At 37.2% G+C, this 25,263-nt stretch overlaps 1 protein-coding gene across 1 annotated transcript; it reads left to right on the forward strand.

Moving 5' to 3' along the window:
* The first annotated feature begins 13,396 nt into the window (after positions 1-13,396).
* LOC131435866 (ubiquitin-protein ligase E3B) lies at positions 13,397-24,808 on the forward strand. The gene is made up of 7 exons (XM_058604111.1): positions 13,397-14,087; positions 14,144-15,462; positions 15,525-15,690; positions 15,761-16,762; positions 16,827-16,956; positions 23,546-23,710; positions 23,773-24,808. The coding sequence occupies exons 1-7, from the start codon at positions 13,915-13,917 to the stop codon at positions 24,055-24,057; spliced, it is 3,240 nt and encodes a 1,079-aa protein (XP_058460094.1). The 5' UTR covers positions 13,397-13,914; the 3' UTR covers positions 24,058-24,808.
* The last annotated feature ends 455 nt before the right edge of the window (positions 24,809-25,263 follow it).

Consider the following 25,263-nt stretch of genomic DNA (forward strand, 5'->3'; position numbering starts at 1 on the left):
CGAAGTTCATTCCACAGTTTTTAGACCATTATTCTCAGTGCATCAAGAAATCGGGGACCTGGATGACGAATATAATCTACTCGCCAAATCCGTTCTGAAAATGTCCATAACTTTATATCCAGCAGTATGGAAAAAATCATTGTTTACGAAGTTCGAACATCGAACATTGATGGTCTCAGATTTCAGAACCTAGAGCTAATTCTTAATAATACTTTAGTGGCTTAGAGGAGCCACCTAGAAAATATATGTTTAATTTGTATATTCCTAAGTAGTCCACAAACTGTGTCGAAGAACCTCTTCAAAACAATTCTTATTCCTAGTTATAAATGCTTAGAACTTCATATTCTCACTAACGCTAGATGCTATGAGAAGTATTTTATCAATCATCTAATAGATCTTGAAACTTTAATACACTTTTCTAAAGAACCCGACTAACTAAATCTTCATAATTTTGAGTCACAGGACTAATTCTGCATCAAATGATCGTAAATCATAAGTCTACCCAAGAACTGAAGAGATTCTGGTTCTATCTGTGGTCAGAAGCGAGATAATCGTTCATTGTCCCAATTAGCCGAAAAAGCAAATGATCTGGGATACCTTATTGCCGGATTCCTAATTCACGTTCCCTGTGTTGTAAAAGATTTCACTGTCGGTTCGGTTCGGTCTTCAGAGCCTCTAAATTCGTATTTCAAAATGATTACATGTGCGAGTTATATGCGATCAAGTAGATAACTCAATTTGATGGTATAATGTTTGAATGCTACAGCTTTGGATATGAGAAGGACAAAGAGAACATTTTTATACTGTACTCAAATAGCCACACTGCTATTCACGGTGGATGCGGGATGGAAGCGACGCAACGAGTGTGCACTGACAGAAATTACCTGCATACAACTTTGTGAAACAACACTACTTGTCATATAACCGAACATTTTCCATCTCCTGATAGCTAGCGCTTACAGTCCATAGCAATCGCCAAAAGTTCACATTCCAAATCACCTAAGTTCGAAACCGGATGGATTCCCTCCGCGGTAGTGTGGAGATTGCATAAAATCTTTTTTCTTGCTTGCGAGTAGTATCGCCTAAATGTATACTATCCCGGACCTTTTTTGGCTGTTCTATTTTTAGATTATGCTCGTGACGTGTCATTTCGAGAAAATCTACATCATATTAAGTTTTCAATGTGCTTTCACTGAGAGCAAAACTAGTTTCCAGTTTGATGTCACACAGCATTTTTTTTGCTTTCAATTTTGATCTTTTAACCGTTAAAACGACCAAAACGATGGCAAATTAAGTAATCGATATATACGAACAGCACAACATCAAATTGAGTTTTCTTTTTAATCTCACACTCTACTCGGGAAAACATTTGAAAAATAGAAAACAAATATATTTTGTTGAAAATAACAAATATTTTACTTGTGTGTTTCTATCAATGTCTGGACAAACAGTTTCAGAGTAAATTCAATTTGGAAAATCAGTTTTAACTCTTGTAGCGCTTTAAATTTGTAAACTTTTTAGCTGGAATAAATAAACTAAAATGTAGCTATTCCAACTAACGCTTTTGTTTGTAATAATCTTACATTTTTGGTTGCTTTAAGAATAAAATGATTTCTTTCAAACTAATTTGAAAGGTAATTTTTGATTATAATCATTTTCAAATTATTTATTGAACCCTTTTGTCGAGAGATGATCGAATGACTCACATACCACAATCAAGCCATGGTATTTTAGAGAGCGGGTCATTTCGTCGAAAGGGTAATTTCGTTTACATCACATAATGAATTAGAAAACTGCAAACTCTGGTTATTCATCAAAACTATCTATTTGTTTTATGTCTCATGGATAATTGCTCTGGCGTATAACAAATAAAACTAAAACGGTTCATTTAAACAGTAGTTGTATCATAACCCAAATAAGATCCTAGACAAAATAAACCAAATAGCAGGATTAAATCAACATAGACATTGCCGATAACATCAACTCATCTTTGGTTGACATGCAATGAATAATTAGTTTATTTCCACAATAAAGTCTTTCGGAGCAGATTTTTTTTTCATTTGACATGACCAAAATTTCTATTCAAATCAAACAGAGATCATTGTTGATGTTGAAGGGAGAAATTAGTTCAAAGCTAGAAATCATAAATCGAATTTATGTTACAATATTTTTATTTTTTTCATTTTTATGAAGATGAAAAACATTTTAGAAAACTAAAATAATTTCAAACCAACGTGGCTTATATCAATGTTGGTATACAAATACTTCCCAGTACAATCCTATATAAGCGAATGCTCAGGTTAGGGTCTGTGTATCTGAACTATTTTCATTATCTGGAAGTTCGAGAGTCTGGAAGAAAGCTGACACACATAACCGGTAGCCTTCGGAACCAGCACGCGGCATTTTCTTTGTTCGATTCTCCGGTAATCTCACGCCTTCCCCGGTCGGTGTGGTATCGAACAGAAGTTTATCTACAACGTAATACATTATGCTGGATTTTGCCTCCTCTCTATAACAAATATATTATTTTGGAATAGTTTGTTAGATAACGACACCCTCTCGTGCGTCTATTTTAATTCCTTCAACCGACTGACGAAGGACCCCAAGATTCACTAGCATCAGCAGCAGCAGCAACAGCAGCATCATTAAAGCCATAACGCATCTTCTCTCAATCTCAATCTCCTCAACTCGCCCCGGTTATGGATATGGTTGCCGCGGTGGCTGTCTCGGCGGCATAACCTCAAAGCACTTTCTGGAGGTTTTAAGTGTTATTTTATGACGACAAACGACGACTTCTGTTGAATCTCAGCGAGGCGATCTGCGGTAGAGGTGACCAGAGTCGTTCTCGCGCGGCTCAACGCTTCACACAGACACAGGCTCTCCGGCGAAGAAAAGTGCCTGCTCCGGCTGATAACAGATTGAATTAATTTTCAATTTATTCCGGATAAGACTTTATGGATGTTTTTTCTCCGCCTCATTAGGAGGAATTTGCCGAAAAAAGTGTTGTTCCCAGTGCAACGTGACGAGGTCAGTTGATTCGGAGGCTTTGTGCGGATGATTATGGGAAATATCTGACATTTCTTGGCTGACCACCTTCACCCGGTTGGTTTTAGGCTTTTCGAACGCTGGGAAACCAGAAGTTCGAGCGGTTCACACATTCGATACGCAAGTAAGTAGCTGCAAGTATCTTGGAATTCCTGCGAATTACCATTTTCACATGAAGCTCACTGCTTCAAGTCTTTCAGCGTAATAAATAGTGTAAGCTTTAAAACCTCATCTTTTGAAACATGACCTAAATTGACTCTCATAAAGAGGTTAATGATTTCCACTGTTTTTCGTGACGTGCTTTCCTCAATATGCTAACGATTGGTCATTGTCAGTCATAGCTTTATCGCACCCGTCCACGTTAGTGACATGACACACGAGAGACAAAATGAGGATTGTGATGATTAGCATGAAAGCGGCCACTTTAACAGTCCTCGTGGGTATCAATTCAGTCGCCCTGGGGTGGAACGCCCAAGGTAATATGTAACGAAGCGTTGAACGGCGATCTCGTAATCGCAGGGCGCACGAAGATCGAATGACCGTCTGCTTTCTATGCGTGTGTCCGCAATCGAGAAGTGAAGGCTTCACGAAAAGCAAAGACCCTACCGTTGTTAAATTATACAAATGTGTTAACAAGACATTTCGAGGTTTATAAATTACAAAAATAATACGAATCGGGCTGATCGGTTTTTGTTGGTGTTTTTCCACCTTCTCCCGTGCATTTCGTAGCTTGGAGACGATCGTTGGCGCCTGCTGTGGTATCTTCCTTCTCATTTGCGCGTTCCATCGATGGGTGTCTCAGCAAATTCCGACAGAAATCAAAGAGTGGATTTTTTCGAGACTTGCTTCCAGTTCTCCTGAAAAATGACTGTAGCTGAAAGTATGTCAAAATATGATAAAAAATGAGCGTTGAAAACAGGTTTACGGTAATAACTTTCATAATTGAATAATTACACACTTGGAAAAGTTGACAGTTTTTTAGATGCACAAGGAGCGTCGCGATTCACTTGCATTTACAATTCAAAGGATGTGGAAATAAATCAGATCATCAACTTTACAGTTAAGGAGCAAGACTCTTTGCAAGCGTATGAGTAATGTCAACAAAGTGTACGTAAAAACAAATTCCGGCGCTTCTTTTCCTGATTTTACTCAATAAATCTTCCATATGGTTGAGAAATACTGCTTAAAATTGCAATTCAGGAAAAGCGAAAATCTTAGTCTAAAACTCTTCCGTTTTCCTTAAAACTGCTCGAGAAAAATTATTTCAGTTTCAGCTTACTTCCACTGACACATTTGATTAGCAACAAACACATTCCAATATGGATTTCCTCTTGCAGAAATTATTGCGATATAAAGATTTACGTACCTCCTGTAAGTAAACCCGCAAAATAGGAACCTTTAATTTAACACGCGAAAGCAATGGATATGGAATGTTATCGTAAAACTTTTTATTTTTCCGGCAAACTGCTTTTGTAACAGAAAATATCTAGGGTAACGTCTCCCTATTTCATCTGAGCTCCTATATCCATCTCATCCCGTCACCTCATTACTTTGAACATGAATAATATTTTGCAACCTACCTGAACCAAACTGTGAAATGTTTTAAAATGATTATAAAAGCTATTGTCACACTTTCCTATTGAAAGAAATGGTTTTAAGTTCTTCGGTTATCGTTTTTTTCATTTAAAATAAACTCACTTTTCAATTTAGGATACATTTTCGTCTCAAGATTTACAGTTCGTCATGTTTCTGAATATCTACTAATCGATTCGTCTCACTATTTCGCAAAATTACACTACCATTGAATGATGGATGGCTTCATAATTAGTAATGTTCACTTGTCACTTGTTTCATTAAGGATTTAAAACTTTAAAAATTACCCGACAAACAATAAAAGTATTTTAAAATATGAGATGAAAGTTTTTTACTTAGTTCACTTGATTGCGCTTTGTTTTCATCTCATTTGGTTTCGCAAAGTTGCCAAGTTATCTCATATTGTTACAAAAAATAAATTGTTTTGCTTCTTCAAATTATTATCAAAAAGTATGTTTTTGGTACCCGTGATATTAGTTTAATTATATTATTGATATTAATATTTGAATAAAACTGTTTTGGCTTCGAATATTACCAGAAAGAGCGTGTTAAATACTAATGAAATAACCATTGTGGCAAATCTAGTAACACTGGTTTCATTCCGCTATACACACTTAAATTTTATAGCTGAGTCTCGGCAAGAATATGCCGAGATTCGCGTAGCCGAGTAATCAGCAATCATCTCGGCAAAAATAAAATTACTGAGCGTTTCGCCACCCTCAAATTTGACAAACGTCAAATATTGCCGAAATCGTTAGCATAAGATTTACTGTTTGCTCAGTGAAACGTTCACTGAATATTCGGCAATCCAATAAAACGAAAAAAATGAAAAAATAAATTACTGAATCATCAGTAATTAAAAATCTAGTAGATTAATTTTGTTTGTGATTTCTCAACATTATAAACACGCCATTTAGGATCAAAAATTCATTTTATTAACATTTAAAGGAGGCTCACAAATTTGTTGCCAGCATGTAGCATACAGAAAAATTTAAAAAAATGTCAGAAGGCTCGCATACTGTAAAAACCATGCAAAGAGTTTTAAATGCTGACAGTATTTCCGGCCCTATGGGAATTATTATATCTCTCCAAAATAATGAGTAGTCTCCTTCGCCAAATTCCTCAAACATCACTACCATCAGCGGCATTTCCGGATGGCTTGAGTCGAGCTGGAAATATGAAAATAAATATATACATTGATTTTCGGCTTACAAAAATTTTCAATATTTAATGATGCGTATACGGTATTGATCAAATAAACTTACTTTGATCCATCGAATTATTCCATGCATTGGGTTATTTTTTCGCATATCCCCCAAAGTTTTGTCTCAAGGACGCTTTCAGCCCCGAGTTGGGTGTTTTCTCTTATAATCGCGAGTGCTCTGATAAAGTCACTTTTTATAAAACGAAATATTCAAGCTATTTATTCAATATTTTTACTTGCAAGTGGTTCCACACTTCTTCGAAGATTATCCATTTTTTTACTAGAGAGTCTATATCTGCTCTATCTGTTTTCACTAATAAAATGATGTTAATCATAATCAATTATCTGCCTAAAAGATTTCCACTTTAACATGTGATTTGTCCGTTGATTAATAAACTTTTAAAGAATCACTGCAATCAAATACTAATAGATACTCAGAGAGAAAAGTCTAATTTTTTAATTCCCACTTTCTATGAATCAGTAATAAATTAAGGAAATCTGTATAAAATCTGTACTTTGATTTAAATCAGTATGCTAACGCAAAAATCTATACAATACAGATAAATCTGCATAAATGGCATCTCTGGCTCTACACTTTGTTTTAAGAAGGGCTAATGAATAAATAGTAACAATTACATTTTAGTTTTTATTTAAAGTTCATCAAATTAACTTAACAGTAAAATTTTAAATTTAAAGCGAAAGGTAACGGAAACGACCGAAAAATGTTTAAACGTTGAAATGATTTCAAACTGGTTCTAAAAATATCTCTTGTTGTCTCATAGTTGGCATTAGGCCGTTTTGAAGAAGAATTCTGACATTTTGAACCTGAGAGTGTGATAGTGGAATATATTGTTTTGATTGCTGTCGCCATTGCTAATTTATAGTATGAATAAAGGATCAACGATAGGATTGATAAAAATCCATTGAGATGGAATTAGGAGCAGAGTAGTTCATCATAAGTGTTTTTAGCTGTTAAATATTTGTTAAATTTTCAAGAAATGTGAATCAATTCTCAATGTGGAGCAAGGCGAATGAAGCAGTAATATGAAATAGTTATAGTGATGTTAGTGGCTAAATCGGGGTTTGAAGGCGACGTCCTTACAAATGAGATAAAATAGGGAGCCCTTACCCTAGTTTTGTGTATTTTGTGTAGCGCAATCTAATACAGATGCATTGAAGCAGTGTTGCTAACGTTTTTATTAAGGAATTAAAATCTACATTCATGAAATGTAAGCAATTTTCCATCAAACGTTGTTGAAAAATTGATCAAAACTGATATTTCATCCAAAATGTCAGGCTTAACATTCATTTGAAATAAATTATTGTTAAAAAAGATTGTTTGAAACTCAATCGTGCAAGTCACTTTGATAAATCGTTGCACTGCATATATGAATACATAAACTCAAATGAAAATTCAAGCTCGATTCACTTGAAAAATCACGTAAAATGATTTCAAATGTCAAAATGAATATTTTACGTGACGAAAATGAATGTTATACGAACATCCCCTAAAATGAATGAAGTCAACACATAAGGTTTATGTGAATTGACTAAACGTCAAACAATCTACGTGAATTTCCGGTGTGAAAAACTCGATTTTGAACATGACAAACAGTGTTATTTAATTACACTTTTTTACTAAATCGACCGGAACATTCCAGTATGAAAGTTTCCATGTGTTCGACCGGACCGAGAGCCTGCGTGAGTCCGGAAGTGTGCCCGCTCCTGCCTAATGCTTCAAAAAGGCCGTTGGTCCACCGAAAAACGAGTTCAAAATCGGTATGAAGCTAGAAACACTGGACCTATTTAATGCGACCTCAACCTACATCGGTAATGTTGTGGGAGTTCTCGGATCTCGACTTCGGCTTCGGTTGGATGGCAGTGACAATAAAAACGATTTCTGGAGGCTTGTCGGTTCGAGATCCCACGACGTCACTAGTTGTTGTTTAATGTAATGTATTAGTTTATTTTTAGCCATTGAAATTCTATGCTAATTTTCTGAAATAAATATTTTATTTTACAAGGTATTTTTCATTTGATTTCAACCAATATATAAAATAGTAATTCTCTGGTATCTAAATTTGATATGAACTGATAGGTAAATGTGATATGAACAGTACATTACATTTTACCTATGGAACACGTAACTTTTACTGGATTATGCATTAAACAGCTTTTAAATGCCAGGTTATTAAAACCTACGTGAAAAGTAGGGTGGAAAATATTTACATAACTTATCACGTAACTATAACATGATTATTATTTTGAGTATAGATCTATGACATACGTACCAAATAAAATGTACGTAATACACAAATTACCAACACAAGTTAACTTGGTTTACTCTTGATCCTTAATTTAGCTGAAGCTTACATCGATACAGAAGCAAATTTTTTTTTACATATTAGCAGATGTAATATTGTGCCATCACCGAAGAAACTACGACATGTTTGAACTTACGCTTTTTTTCTAAGAGTGTATGTTTGACGTTGAATTAAGTTAAAGTCGAGAATACTGTATTGTTGCAGACAGTCCACAAGAAACAAAGACATCATATTAACAAGGTATCCAGCTCTCACATTTCCCGCACAAATCGTTGGCAACATCCTTTTTTGTGAGCATGGCGCCTTCACATCGAATCTGAGAGCACAGATGTCAAAGGGAGAGAAATGTCAAATTCGCGCTTGCCAAAATAGCAGCACTGCGCACCCATACAATTGACATGCTATGTGCGATAGCGTTGCCGAACTGAAGATTGATTTCGCTCTAAGCTGACAGGGTCAGACAAGAAGGCTCATCACACTTAATCTTAAATTCATATTTTGGGGTCCAAATTATTTGAACATCCGATTCTAACCGACCACGATTTTTTTTAATCTATTAAATATATTGAATCTATTAAATAATAAATGTTATGATTTGTATCGTTGATGACATATTTTTGAAGAACATAAAAATATTTCATATTTGATGTGTGTTTGATCATAACCTGTCAGCATGCGTAACCTCGTTCGTATCTGTATTTGTGTGCGAGTGACTTTTTGAATGTTCACGTTTGTTTGATTTGAAGTATTCGCGACATGTAAGGATCAGAGCAGCTATCTATGAAAGTTTAATTTGTATGTGAAGTGAATGTAAACAAAGTAGGGCACTTTCTCAATTAGGTTAAATTAGTTAGTTCTCTATTATCTCATATTAGTTTTTTGTGTGTTGAAGAACTAAAGAGTTGAAACGACTCTTATTTAGTCATTTAAACTTGTTTTGCGGTGTATTGTAGCTGGTATTTTGTCAACAAGCGGTAGTAATTCGCAAATATTTGAATTTTTGTAATAAGCAACTATTCTTAGGGCATATTCAGTAGTGTTCTAGTTCTAGATGCATAATTTATGTCAGTATTAAAATTTAATTCTAGATTTAATAACTAGAAAAACTAGCAGCCCCAGCAGTGCTTTACTCGTATTTCAAATATAGAAAAAATATAACGGCATCGTAGACCAGTTTTAAATTTGACAGAAGAACTGGTCGAATAAATAAAACTAGAACGGCTTGCTGGGTATACGTTTGTTCCAGTTTCTGTTCTATTATAGATCTTCCATATAGAACTTCTAGCTGCTGAATTTGCTCTTATTTATTCTAATGTTATAAACCGGTGCGTTACATTACGGATGAAGGCAATTGAGACTTATTTGAGAATATTTTTCTTTGGAAAATGCCTTACACAGCATTTCTGGAAAAGTTTGTACTGGCTTGGATGTCTGTTCTAAATTTATTAAAAAGGTATATCGATTCATTCCTTTTCAAAAATGTCAGATAAAAAACCGATACATGATATGGATTCAACGACTCAAAATCAAGCCAACAAATACTCCTCGTGTATGGATTATAAATTTCTCTGCAATACATTTCGTTCCCCAAAGTAAGTTTTAAATACTAAATGGTATTTTTATTATTGCTAAAGACTGCAAATGAAAATTGATTGTCTTTCAATGCATGCCCCAATTTTTTTACCTATTGGGAGTACGAATTAGTTCGGTCCAAAACAAAATATTTCATAATAAAAAGAATTCCAAAATCAATCAAAATATCGTCGCTAGTTTCTACTTTTTTCCACCGCTCAGGCAATTTTACCACTTAAACATTACAAAATATTTTCCACTTAAGCGTTACAACACATTTTCTGTCGTAAATACTACAGGGTTGTGCCAAGGAACCTGACACATTTTGTTTTCCGGTTGCACTGGAAGCAAACAAGGGACGAAGAAACCGAATGCGACACTGGAAAGCAGAAGAACGATGGTTTATTTTCGTCTAGTAGTTTTTCATTATGGAACACTGGAGTGTCGTTTTTATTTCTGATTCGTTTTTGAAGAATCAGTCGTACGTTACAATTATTTGTGAGTATAAAAACCTGTTTTAATCCACCTAGCGGTGTTATGGTGCCTTTCCAATATTACTTATATTTTCAAAAATATCACCAGAAGATTTTGTGAAGAATTTTTTTTCAATCTTGAATAAAATAAGAAACTTTCTTCGGGTATAAACTACTTACCTACCATAACCTTTTCAAATTGTAAACAGTTCGGTCCAGTTATCAATTTAGAATTTTACTTTATTTTGCATCGTCACACTAAATGATTGAACACACTTCGCCCTATAGATCTAGAACAGGAAGTCGGACCCGGATGAAATTAAACAGCATCCTATGAGACTATAGGGACTTTTACTTGAGCCTAATGTCGTTTTCGCTTGAGAAAACTGAAACTGACCCAGGGTAGTTTCATCAAACAAACACTTTTCACGAAACTGTGTTGATTTCGCACTTAGCAACGGGGGTTTGAGCAAACCTGATATAACAACCAGGTTCGAAACTGACTCAATTTTCAGTTCAACCACGTTGAAACTAGGTTCGAAACTGACTTTAAACAAACGATTTGACAGCAGTTAGAGTGGAAACTGGGTATGATTTGACATCAAGCGAATACGACATAAGTTTGTGGGAATCGATCAAATCATCTCTGAAAAAATTAAGTGAATCTAGAGTTTTTGACCACTATTTCCTTTACTTGGAACCAGTATAGCCGAAGTCGGTTCGTTTAGTTAATAACTAATATAGCCTACAAATTGAATCAGTTTTGAGCCGAATCTAGAAGAATTTTACCCTATTTTGCACCGTCGCTCTAAATGACGGTGTGCAATTTTAAACACACCTTATTATATAAAAGCATGATGAAATTCAATTGCAGAAAAAAAGAAAATTTTTTCGCCTGAAAAATATAAATTTTAATGTGGCAACCCTGCACGCTATACGAAATTGAACAAAGCACGCTGCGAACGGAGCAAAGCCGCACGTACCGACGTGTACCAGCTTTACATCGTCATTTTGAATTAAGATTGGAATGTTTTGACACTCATCACCCTGTAATTTCGGAACCGGAAGTCGGATCAGGATGAAATTGCACATGATATTTAAAGACAATGAGAGCTTTAATATGAATCATGATTCGTGAAAATCGGCTTAACCGTTGCTGAGAAATCGAATTGAATTCCGTTTTTTGAAGATTTTCTTCACTATTATCGGTGCTTTCGGAAGTGGAAACCGGGGACTAGTAGTCCCAATGTAGTTTTATATATTCGTTAACTAACAAGTTCTGCCAACTAGATGAACTTAGCAGTAACTTTCATAAAAATGTGCACCTCGTTTCGCCATCGCTTGTGAAAAACTACTCATGAAATTGAGCATTTTCACTAATCGCACTGTAATACCGGAACCGGAAGTCGGATCTGGATCATTTTTCGAGGACTTTTTAAAGAAATTCAAGAACTTTTATTTGTTTCTTAGTTCTTAAAAATTGGTTAAGAAAGTTCCGAGGAAATTGAGTGAGCATTTTTTAATAAATTTGCACTTGTAATTTCGGAACCGGAAGTCGGATCCAAATGAAATTCAGGAAAATTCTATGAGACCATAAGACCTTTTATTTGAATCTAAGCTTGTGAAAATCGGCTCTGCAATCTTTGAGAAAGGTGTGTGACTATTTTTTCCTTTTTTTTTGTGCGTATCATTCTGTATTTCCAGAACCGGATGTCAGATTCTATTGTAACTAAGGATCCATGAATAGGACCTTAACACCTTTCATTTAAATCTAAGTATGTGATATAGACTTAGCGATAGCCTGCGCTCATGTTACTTCTGCGTATGATATTCAAGCAAAATAGGCTTATATTTTTAATCAATTACATTATCATGCTTTGTGATATCTTATTAATGTCTTTATCATTATTATAACTATTACTAATCCCAGCACTTGCTGCTTCTATTCATAATATTACTCCACCACCACGGTATTGCCGTATATATATCAAATACATCATTACTATTGATCCCTTTATCAAAAAAAAAAAAACCTACGCGCACTGTACATTTTTACAAAGAACGATAAACGAAATCCATAATCCACTGGTTTCAACTGCTGAGTGATGACGATTTTATATGGATGAAGCGACAAATCTTCCTTGACCATTCGATAGAAAGAACGACGAAAAATTTGAAGAGCTACCGCATGTCTCTTACCCGTACGCGCGGAACTTCACAAGAGCGGATCGAACTCGTTCAACATTCTCTGGACGGTCCGGACGTGACCCGGAGGTTTTATTTTGGTCATAGAACCTGTTGTTACAAGAATGTTCACCAGAAGCTGCACAGCATTACGCAAAGGCACCGACATTTTCGGCTTTGATTTAATATGTCTTTTTAACTCACAAGTTTTAACGTACGACTGGTTTCTCAAAAACGAGTTATAAATTGAAACGCGATGAGCGACACTTCAGTGCTCCATGATGGAAAACTACTATACGAAAATAAAACCTTCATTTTTCTACTATCCGATGCCATGTTCGGTTCCTACTCCGTTTGTTTAGTTCTAATGTAATCGGAAAGTAAAATGTATCAGGTTTGTTCGCGCAACCCTGTATTAGAATTTTAATTTCCTGCCAATACTCTTCTAAATATTCCAAAAAAACGTTGAATAGTGTTTTGTACATAGGTTGAAAAGCTAAAATGTCTGATGTTTTTCATTTTACACTTCATAAGGCGCCTATTTCATCATATTTTAAATTTTTCTCATATGTCTAAATAGTTCAAGTTGAATTGAACACAGTGTAGTCGTTTTTGAACTTTTATATGTTTTTCAAAATTTCAGTTATGAAATAAGAAGATTTATTAAGAGAAAAAAAGAAACAATTCTTGTTCCAAAAAAGTTCACTACGGAATTTGTACATAACTCTAAAATTCCACGGGCATGAAACAATGTTGATGAACTTCTTATTGGATCGCATTCAAAAATTAAAATGAAACAAATACATCGTCTTTATGATGTGTCGCTCCAATCGTTACCTTCCACAAACGCCTAAATTTATGCTTCATGTATTACAATCTCCTATCTGATCTAGATTAGTTCAGGCACAAACCCGCATGCTACATCGAAATCTATCTTCCATGTGACAGCTTCACCAGATGAATAAAAGAAAGGAAAAACAAATCAGCTGAAAAAACAGTGGTGTAAAAAAATCAAGCAGTGAAAATTTCGTCGGTCACGGAAAAAATGTGTTTATTTGCATGGACAAGCATGAAACTGCCCCGAAACGCAGTGCAATAATAAGTTCCGATCGTTGTGACCAGTTTCTACATGTTTTTCGGTAGAAACAATCAAAGATATTGGCATATAAGTGTGTTTTAGTTGAATCCACTGACAGTGATTTTCCTCCCCCCATTAGCACTGTGTGTCACTTCTTGCTGCTGCTCTTGGTTTTCTTTTTGGTGCTGATGTTTATTTGACGATAGCCCCTCCTTTGGTTCATGTGGGAGGATGAACGGTTGGAATCAAAACAAAAACCGTTTCATGCGATCACCGGTGATGCACAAATTCGGATGGTACTTGCTGGTTTAGCTAGTAATTGCAAGTTCTGAGTTCTGTTGCAAGCGTTTTGAAATAAGCGTGTTTGATTGGTTTCGATCCAAGATAAGGAAGCGATAGACTGTTGTTTTGATTGTTGCTGTTGCAGAGACAGGAGGCAAAATGTTTGGACGAACAGAAACCAAGAAAGACAGCTTTTTGGAACAAACCAAAGCTGCTCGGGAAGAACGAGCCAATGAACGGGCCATCGAAGAGAGGAAAGACAAATCGATTGTTTTACTGCAAAAAAATATCCGTGGGTGGTTGGCTAGAACCAAGTTTCGGCGGTTGATTTTGTAAGTTAGTTTTCTAGCGTTTAAGAGACAGATTATAAAATGTGTTGTCCTTTTAGAAACGAATTTGACATGCTGTTGCCTCCGTGTACGAACCCTGCCAAAGACATCGAGTTGAAACCTTGCATGCAGATATATCAAGTGGCATCACATTTCTTGCTACAATGGAAGCAGCATTCGGTTGCGGAAAGCGAAAATTTACAACGCTTAGAACGTCTTTGCCGTTATCTGATAGCCAGTCTGGAGTCGGACTCTCCCAAAACTAGCTACGTCGGTGTGGCACTAAACAAAGAGTACAGTCTTGCGTGGATACGGCATATTAAAAAGTTGTTGTATCGTTGCTGTCTGGCAGTCGAGCAACTGCGGCCGGAAGGTCACTGCGACAGTATATCTTTGGCCTTATATCTGCACACGTTGGTTGCGTTTACCTCCATCAACAGCTGGGTCCTGCTAAGGAACAAATCGTTGGCGGGTCTTAAGCCTGGCATGCTGCAACTGTGCAGTAACATCATGGGAGATTTGGTTCAGAAAGGTTTCTACCTTAACCTGAGAAATATTCTAGTGAGAGGCACCTGCAGGACAGTGATCACGCTGAAACCCATTTCCCTGACGGCCATCATGACGCTAGCCATTAGACCACTGATTTCGAGCAGTTTTAGCGAAAATCTTATGTCTCAGTTTCTAGTGCAAGTTTTATCTGTACCGGGAATTATCTTTCAACTGGAACAGTTTACCCAAGAGTGTCTTACAAATCTGCAATCACACCATATCCTGGAACGATCACTGGACCTTCTCAGTACCGATGCTTCAATGAAGTATGTGTTAAATTCATTACAGAACAGTCTGCTACTGTCACTCCTCTCAAACATTGTTCATCTGTACTACCTGGAACCGCCAGAGAATGCATGCAAACTTGCCTACCCTACATTCACCTTCGTTGCGACTCGATTGCTGAATGGCATCCTTACTGGCGTTGGGCAATCCGGTGGCACTTGCTCCCAGTGGCACGAATTGTTAGGATGGTTCAGTCCCGGAAAAGAACGTCTGCAGAACGAGAATCTTCCGCTTATCAAAAAACAAATACACCTTCTGTGGAACCATCGTCTGGTGAAATTGTTACTTGGGGACAACCTGAAAGAGCTAGCCGTGGGCTATGAAATCATCGAGTATACGATACCGAGTGGGAATAGCACCGGAAATCTGTTGAAGCGGGCTCTGACGTTCGAGCGAAGTTCAATCAAGGGACCGAGTGAAAAGAAAACAAGTAAAAATTATCGGAAAATTGGTTGCGCTGAAGTCTCCCGGGTTGCGTTGACCTGTGCGGTGTATCAGGCGGCACTCAGCGCCTTATCACAACTGAGGCTGGATATTTTATCCGGTATGTGTTAGTGTGTTAGATTGCGGACACTGCCGTCTAATGCATTGGTTGTCATATTCTAGGACTATGCTACAACGACACCGTTCTGCACGATCTATGGCTACTGTTGGGATCGCTGGGTCCTACGTGTGGTATGAAAGGTTTCATCGAACTACTGCAAGTCAATCAAGTTAGCTACGAACTATTGCTGTTGTCACTGTTTTGCGACTGCATGACCCATTATGTCACGTGAGGATTGGAAAAGCCGCTTCGATTTCTACTTCAATCGTATCTAAACCAACTTTTTTTCTTTCTGCAGAATTCTAGATGACCTGGAAATGTACGAACAGCAGAATCCGTTCACGCTTAACGACTACATCGCTCTGTCGCACTTCCTCAATACATTCCTCTACCGTACAATTCAGGATCAGATTTTCGACATCAAAACCGTCACCAGTGCGCCGTTGTTTGTTTCGATCCACACGTTACTGCTCTGTCTCTATCGCCGTGACTGTCGCCGGCCGTTCGCCCCCCAAAATCACTGGCTCATCCGGGATATTCGACCGTCTCACTTCCTAACGGATCTGGAAAAGGGCAAGAAACACACCCAGATTTTACTGCAGAAGATGCCACACATAATACCGCACGAGGACCGTGTGCAGTTGTTTAGGAAATTCGTACAGAACGAAAAGGCAGTGCTGGGTTTAACCGAATCGGCATGTGCGTCCCCGAGTTCGGCCTTGGTGACCGTCCATCGGGACAGGATCGTCGAGGACGGCTACCGGCAGCTGGCTGCTTTGCCTCCTCACGCTCTGAAAGGCGTTATCCGAGTTAGGTTCGTCAATCAGCAAGGGCTGGACGAGGCCGGTATAGATCAGGATGGAGTTTTTAAAGAATTCCTAGAGGAAACGATCAAACGAGTTTTTGACCCTTCACTGAATTTGTTCAAAACCACTACAGAACAACGATTGTATCCCTCGCCGACGTCTCACATGCAGGAAAATCATTTGCAGCTATTCGAATTTGTCGGGCGAATGTTGGGGAAGGCCGTGTACGAGGGTATTGTGGTGGATGTTCCGTTCGCTTCCTTCTTTCTGTCGCAGGTCCTGGGCCAGACGCAGCAAGCCCTCTATAGCTGCATGGACGAGCTACCTTCGCTCGATAAAGAGCTGTACCGCAGCTTAACATTTATCAAACACTACCAGGGCGATGTGGCCGATTTGGATCTGACATTCAGTGTCGACGAAGATATGATGGGGAAAATTGTGACGCACGAGTTGTATCCCGGTGGGAAGGCACGGGGAGTGAACAACGACAACAAGTAAGTAGGCCACACCGGAGAGCAGTGCTGCAGGGCTAATTTCGATTTTGATTCCGTTTCGTAGGATCAATTATATCCACTATATGGCGTACTTCCGAATGCATACGCAGATTCGTGATCAAACGGCCGCTTTTATACGCGGTTTTCGCTGCATTGTGAATCCCGACTGGTTAGCGTTGTTTTCTACTCCTGAGGTAAGTATTTTAGTATACCCCATATTAAAGACCGACTAAAAGTAAATTGGTATGCACAAAAAGACCTGTAACGCATGATTGAAAAAAGTTCAATAATGGTTTCTCTAAAGTTACTGTATTAGATGGTTACATTTCTCCAGTTCAAACAAAATCTCGAACTTTCCTCTTGATGGAGCCCAATGAAAACGAACAGGGAAACAGCGCATTCCTTTCATTTTGCCCGCATTTGCTAGGTTTCTTTGACTTATCGCCGCTTTGTCAAAGTCGCTGCTTCGAAATGGTTTCAAGCAATTCGAAGAATTCATTAGCTTGAAAACAAAATCGAGTTTTTGCAATGACTGAGCGGAAATGTATATTGGAGAAGCCAAGTGAAAGAAAAACTAACAGAAAAGATGAATTTTTGGAAAAAGATACGCTCAGAGACAGGACTCGAACCTGCGTTCTTATGCATTCCGTGCATACGCGCTACCATTTTACCACTCTGAATCTTGTTTTAGTCACTCTAAAACGCCAGTCAGACACAGTAGAACGTACATCGAACATGATTTACATACTGGCCGTCACCCGACCGATACCTTACATCCAAACATCTTCTCTGTCCATCAAACACTAGTCCTCTCGCTTCATACCTATTTCTCCGATCAAGCATTGAGTAGGAGAGTGTATTTATAATCGCTTGTCACCTTCTTTAATGGTGCCAGTCGACGAGTGTGAAAAATGGTTTCAAATCACAAATGCAACCCACTAGCCAACATTCGTGACCTTCTTCGCGAACTTATTGGCAAACACGAACTTGAATCTTCGGGGTACATCCCCACGGCCAGTCGCGATGTATACCTTTTGATCGGTAAGCATCTGAAAATCGAGTTTTACGTATGTTTCGTCATCGTAGGGGGCAGCCCATGTTGTATGATATCAAATCAAATATGTCAAATATGAATATGATATTAAATCAAAGAAGTCGCTGCAAGTATATTCGCCTATTTGGTAGAGTAGAAAGATTGATGAGAGCGCAGCGTTGATCATAGAGTTGTAATTGTAAACGAATTTTCCAAGAAAGTTGGCGAAAGGTAAAATTGATTAAGCTCTCTCGTACTCGTTCTATACGATCTATGTGGATAGAATGGTACGGCGACCACACAGTAATTCCATATTCAAGAATGCTACGAACCAGAGAGATGTACCGTGACTTCAGAAAATGAATATCCGCAAAGTTACGAGTAGAGCGTTGATGAGCCCTAATACTGCATATGCCTTTGTTGTCATGTTTGAGTAGTGTTCCGTGAATCGAAGTTTACTGTCGGGAACGATTCCAAGACTCTTGACCGATGATACTCTTTTTATCGAGACAGCGTTTATAGTATACTCGAAAACAATTCAAGATCGTACTCATGCAAAAGTAATGATGCTGGATTTTTCAATGTTCACACCTCTACCATTTTGAGGGCACCATGTTAGAATTCTCTCGATATTCATCTGTAAAGCACAACAGTCCACCAGAGTTGTTATGATGCGATAAATCTTTAAATCATCCACATAGATGTAAGTCTGTCACAGTCAGGTCGTTGATGAAAAGTACAAACAGTAGAGGTCCGAGATGACTTCCTTGGGAACTCCAGATGCAATGTTGAAACTTACTGAACACGAAGGCGCAAGCTTTACAGATGCACTACGATTTGAAAGGTATGAAAAAATGCAGATGGTTAACTAGCCGGGGAGGCCAATTCTTTTCAGCTTCTCTACTGCATGCTGATGTGGAACGCAATTAAAAGTCTTTGAAAAGTCTAGACATACTGAATCGATCTGTTTATCAATTTTGCTAATAAACGAAGACAAATTGCTCATCAGGTTCGTTGTAGTAGAGCGTTTCCTGACGAAACCGTGTTGATCCAAAAATATTATGTGTTTTACAGCATGGTAGAGAATGTTCAGCAGCATACTTTCAAAAACTTTCGGAAGATACCTCAAAATTGAAATTCCCCGATAATTCATTACATTAGGCACGTTTACGGATTTATGAATAGGTACAATTAAAGCCTTCTTTCACGATGTCGGGAAGGTATTCTCCACGAGCGAACGATTGAATAGTATACCCACTTAGAAAAAAACGTTCAACGGTGGTCCTTCATTGGTCCAATACGTTGGATCATTGGTCCAATGAAAGTCCAATGAATCGTTCAACGGGAGGCCAACATGGGACCTTCGTTTGCCGATTTTGAAACAGACCGTTGAACCGAATGCCATTTTTTTCGTTCAACAAACCCGGTTGACATTTTTAACATGAGGAGTTGGAGCCCCGTTGGACTAGTTTTACTACATAATTTCTGAAGTTTTTTCCACTTATTTGTTTAAACTAACAATACATACCTGCACAATACTTCTACTTCACGTAAAATAACAACAAATTTTCTTTCTATGTAAAGGTAACACTTAATTTTCACACTATTTTTGCAAGAGAAAAAACAACAACAAACCGTTCCAGCAAATTGAACGAATATTTCGTGCAATATGTCGTTCAACAAGCGCTCAAAAATTAACAAAATTGAAAGGCCTGCTGAGAGGGTAGACACAGGTGACGCCAAAGATGACGAACACTATTTGTCAAATGTCGGCTGAATTTTTTTCGGTCCAGCTCCCGTGGTACTATCTCAAACATGCTCATACACCTCACGTCCAGAAAAAGAAAACGTTGGTAAATTGAAATTATAAGTAGGTAAACTACTCTGGTACTGTTCCGACAAAGGTTGTGAGTTATTACTTAGCACACTTTGAAAAAAAGAATAGATTTGCTGATTTATCAAATAATTAAGATTAACATCATCGGATCATCCTTCAAACTGGTCACAAGCAAAGACATCATATTAACAAGATATCCAGCTCTCACATTTCCCGAACAAATTATTGGCAACATTCTTTTTTGCGAGCATGGCGACCTCAGACGAGTCCGCATCGAATTTCGTACATAGAAGCAAGGGAAAGAAATGTCAAATTCGTGTGCGCCAAAATAGCAGCACTGCGCACCCATACAATTGACATGATATGTTGAATGTGATGCCGTGCGATGGCGTTGCTGAACTGAAGATTGATTTCCCTCAAAGCTGACAGGGTCTGTCTCAAGTCAATGTACGTATGACAGAAAAACACTGTTAAAACATCGAGTCCAATTAAAAATTGCAATGATTAAGATCATAAATTTCTTTCACGTTGTCATTCGTAGATACACACTTAGAAAAAATCGTGTAAATTTACGTCTTCTGAGAACGACATATACGAGCGTCAAAATGACTCATTTTTACACTAGATCTAACACATATTTAATGCATTCTGACATATTTTTAAGTGCTGAAGCATGTAAATTTACACGCCTGCTTTAAAAATAGTGTATGTTCGACACATATGTAAACCTTTCTTGTAAAATTCAGTAATTTTACGAATTACGTTTTTATTATTTGAGTCATATGCGGAATTACGTCACCGGTAAATTTAAAAATTTTTTACTGAGTAGGTTATCCAAAACGTCAATCAATAGTCATAACAAACGGTTGATTATGTTTCGTCAAAACGCGTTGATATAAGAGCCTTGCAGGCGATTTGGCCACGGCATTCTGCTTCATACGCTGGTTCTTCCCCTGACAAGGATGTTCCGCACTGTTTTGAAGTTGGTCGTTGACATCTTGCTGTAAAACTGACAATCCCTGGCAGCGATACCGGATTGTGCGCACTAAATTTCCGTATTCCATCTAGTATCGGAATAATGGTAGAGGAAAAATATCAGTATAAATCCTTATAACTTATTTTACATTGATTACATGTTATTTTATACCAATAAAAAATGTAGTTGATTCCAGAATACATTATCTCTACATTTATTGAGACCATTGAAATGCCTAAAAACATACAGGATCCATCATTTTTTTATGATGAAAGCAAGTATAAAAAATATCATGAATGAAATTTTGGTGTAAATTTTTCTCTCATTGTTCTGTGTCTGTCTATTTCTACAGATTTCAGTATTAATTACATAATTAAAATATAGAATCTGCAAGAATCATTCGAGAGGAGAGAGCAAAGGATTGGTAATAAAGCACATGAGTGTATTGCATGAGAATAATGCACAAAGTTTTAACGTGTACTACAAACTCTGGGTGCGTTCTGGAAGTTCAGCAGTTAATAAGTTCAACAGAGTTCAACTTGTGCAGGTTTCCAACGATTTAACCCAGTGAAATTTGTCGGCCAGAAAATAAAAACTACCTATTATTTGGCTTCTTTTTACTATAATAATCAGCATCTCGGTCCTTCGGGGCCTTCAAAGCTAGCAAGTCAGTGAGAGCAAAGTAAACAAAATGAAGTAAAATACAACACATCATCGAATGGGAAAGTCAGGATTACAATTTGGCACCGCACGTTTCATAACGATGTCACATTTATCATCAAACATATAAAAATCAACTTTTGTTTCAACTAATCACAGATATTTAGCATCAACAAACTCTTATTTATGTTTACATACTTCTTCGTTGTTTTCGTCTTCGTGGAAAAGATGATGGTCACAAGAACATGGCGGCCCAGCAGGGACTTGGGAAACTGCCAAGAGCCACTTCCACCTCCAAATTGGGTGGAAAGTACTTAAAATTAGGTTGTTCTGCGGTTCCGTGTAAAAGAGTAAATAAATCGAAATCGGGCGAAACTCTTTTTATATTAATTTATTCAGTGGATATCGAAGGAAAGTTGTAAAATGTGCATGCCTTTTAAAGATAAACCAACAATTCAAAGATTAATCAAAAATTGATCTGAGAATATACGTTATATTCTAAGAAGAAATTGAAACCAAAGTCGAAGCAATGTTTGCCTTTCTTTAAAAAACAGCTGATATAATAAAGCTGGAAAAGTGTCTGTAATATTACTCATATTGGTGGAGAAACCCGACTTTCTTATAAATCTGCAAAAAATCAGTATTTTGATGTTCTGTACTGTAGCATTTATTGACATCAACTAAATTTCGAATTACAAAACCTAGGAAATGTGGACTTTTATGATTAATTTTCAGAACGTATGCATAAGTTTTGACACTACAAAACATATTTATACAAAAATAACGATGAATCACAAAAATTAATTTTTATCAATCATGAAAACTTTCGCAAAACCCGTATTTATCACAAGCCGGTTGGTTATAATTCTTATTTTTATCCAAACATTCACGATGACAATAAAAGCACAGACTAACAGACATGACAGTATGAGTAAATTCTTATAAAAATAATTTTTCGTGATGCACTAGTTCCACCTATATTGTACTGCGCGAACTATTTACTATCGGTACACCCCTTGTGTTATGTGAAAGTTTATTTACAAGTTGGTTTCCCCTCGTTTGTCAACACCGATCAGCTGCTTACAGGGATGTCTGATTTCATCATAATATTTGAAAATGAATCATCACAATAAATTATTGGATTACGTTGATAATATATTTAACTTTTTTAGCGATGTTGGAAGGTAACCATTTATTTTTTTCAACGTTGCTCAGATTATTTTTTATTGTGTTGGTTATTTTCATCCGAAATTAAGTGGTGGTAGACCAGAAGCAAGTAAATATTGTAACAAAACGGGTTCGATTTTGTATTGCGTTGGAGGATGAGAAGTAGCACAATTATGTATATAGTTTTGGCAATATGTATTAAATCTGTATCCTGCATGAAATTCGCATGGACGTATACGAATCAATACATTACAGGTAATTCTGTATAAATGGCAACTCTGTTGGTAAATGAAAAAAATAAACACAGTCTAGATGACAGACAGGATGTTTTTGATAGTGTAACGTGGCGACATCATGACATATGCGTGTACTGTCCCAACTAAAGGAATATTCGAAATGACCGTTGAAATGATTAAAGAATCTAATTTGAGTGTCCTGTCTGTTAGTCTGTGATAAAAGCGCATGAAGTTTTCAGCCTTCAGAAAAAACCTCAATCTCGTAATTAAAATTTAAGATAATTTTACTGATTGCATTCAAAACCGGCATGACACACACATATTCAAGAAAAATATTATCAAAATGATAGTTAATTCATAGCGGAATTCATTCCATCCGACTAAATTTAATGTTGTTCGTGAAGTTGGAGTCAAAATATTCTTGAATTAGGAGGCTTAAGGCAGGTTGGCAGGAATATCCTCTTGTAGAGGTTTTCAGTAGGCTTCCGTGTAGTTTAAAGTTTTAATGCAAGATCTATGATGTAGTTACAAGTATTTATTATTACTTAAAAATGTTGCTTGGGATGTATCGACAAACTGTTGTTTCCGGCGTCTTCAGAACGTTGACCAGTTTCGAACCGGACCACTTCGGATTTTCCAGGTTTTTGCGCACGCTATGTTTTTCTTCTTTCGAGTTCCATTTTACGTTATTTCAATGTGATCAACTAGTTTAATCCAACTTGCACAAGTTGTCCTCTGTAGAAGTGCTAATGATGCGCGAGGGGCGTATCAATTTACTTTTAGTCAGTTTTTAATTGCTGTAAGTCAATTACTGAATAGATATTTCGTATCTTGCGTTGATTTCAAACCCACTCAATACTCCTTCAAATTACAGTTACAACGGCTGATATCCGGGGACACGGCCCCTTTGGATTTGAAAGATCTACGAAAGCATACCCAATACTACGGAGGTTTCCACGATGGTCACCGCGTAGTCGGTTGGTTATGGGATATTCTTGCCAAAGATTTCACTGAAGACGAGAAAAAACTGTTTCTCAAGGTAATAATATATGCTATTGTCGTTGTTCCTGAATAATTAAAAAAAACCTTCCATTCCTACAGTTCGTCACAAGCTGCTCGAAGCCACCATTACTGGGGTTCGCACATTTGGAGCCTCCCTTTTCAATACGCTGCGTTGAAGTCGGTGACGACGAAGACATTGGCGATACGGTTGGATCGGTGATTCGTGGATTCTTCACCATTCGCAAAAAGGATCCTCTAAATCGGCTGCCAACCTCCTCCACTTGTTTCAACCTACTGAAATTACCTAACTATCAGAAGAAGAGCATGCTGCGGGACAAGTTACGTTACGCTATTTCCAGTAACACTGGTTTCGAGTTATCCTGAACTGTAACCGGGCCGAAGTGCAATGATACTGTATCCGTACTTGTATATCCTGTGTTGGTATCCCACGATGGGACAGATGTTATTTATCATATTTTCTACTGGAACGGGTAACGTTTACCGATACTGAAGGCGGCGCCAATTCAGTGAGATATATTCTATCACACAAATTCATATACATATTTTTACTGCGCGCTTTACGGTATCCGTGCAGAAGAGGAAACCATATTTAGAGAACTATATATGAGAAAATATGATGTATTAACTGTGATAGCAAGAGTTAATTTAAGCCACACAAAAGTCAAAGATTTGTTTCCGAAATTTTTGTTTAATATTCATAGCAGCTTCCAAACCTATTTGGACCTTTTCTTATGTATAGAAATGTAACCGGCTAGCTTGTGATCCTGTGAAACAACCAGTGTAACCCAACCCGTAGCATACAATCTAACCACATCAGCAAGCATGTTTCGTTTCTTATGCTCTTGACTTGACGTGACCCCAGTGGTCCCACACATTCTATAAGTGTAATCATCGATGTTTAAGTGTAGAGCTATGATACGGCTGAATCAGCTTTGCCAAAATGCGTACTCTAGTTTTAACTAGCAAGATTGACTTGTTTAACTCTGGATTTGTGTAGCGAACAATACAGTGTAAGTGTTACGTAGCATGGCGTTCGTTGATAGGCAGTGAAGTTGTTGTAAGGACACATCACAAAGTTGATACAATATACGAAGAATAAAACTTATTCATAATACCCAAGACTTTTTATTTCTCTCCGAATTAATTCACAACAACTTTTAATCACGATTTTTAATTCCTTACATTGTTTATAAACATAATTATTTTATTGAAATATTTTATATCTTCTTGAAAATAGTGATTTTTAGATCAATGTTTTAGACGTGATATTACAATCAAAAACTCCTAAGTGATCGCTGAAGTCTAGAAGGTTGCCATTTTATTTCATTATATATTGCCAAGATCGATACGAGTTTCCGAAAATTGAGGAAATATACATCGGATCGGAAACCTGATGTTATGGATTCAAATCTAAACGACTTTTCATATATTCACTTGTACAACAGAAACAGTATCGAATTGGCTATGGTCGGAGATGGAATGAAAAATTTCCAACGAAAAAACAAAATGGCGACCATTTTTCGATTTTCGACCTGTTTTTTTTTTGCACTTTCAATGGATAAAAATCAT

This window comes from Malaya genurostris, chromosome 3, assembly GCF_030247185.1.
Source record: "Malaya genurostris strain Urasoe2022 chromosome 3, Malgen_1.1, whole genome shotgun sequence".
NCBI classification, from domain to species: Eukaryota; Metazoa; Arthropoda; class Insecta; order Diptera; family Culicidae; genus Malaya; species Malaya genurostris.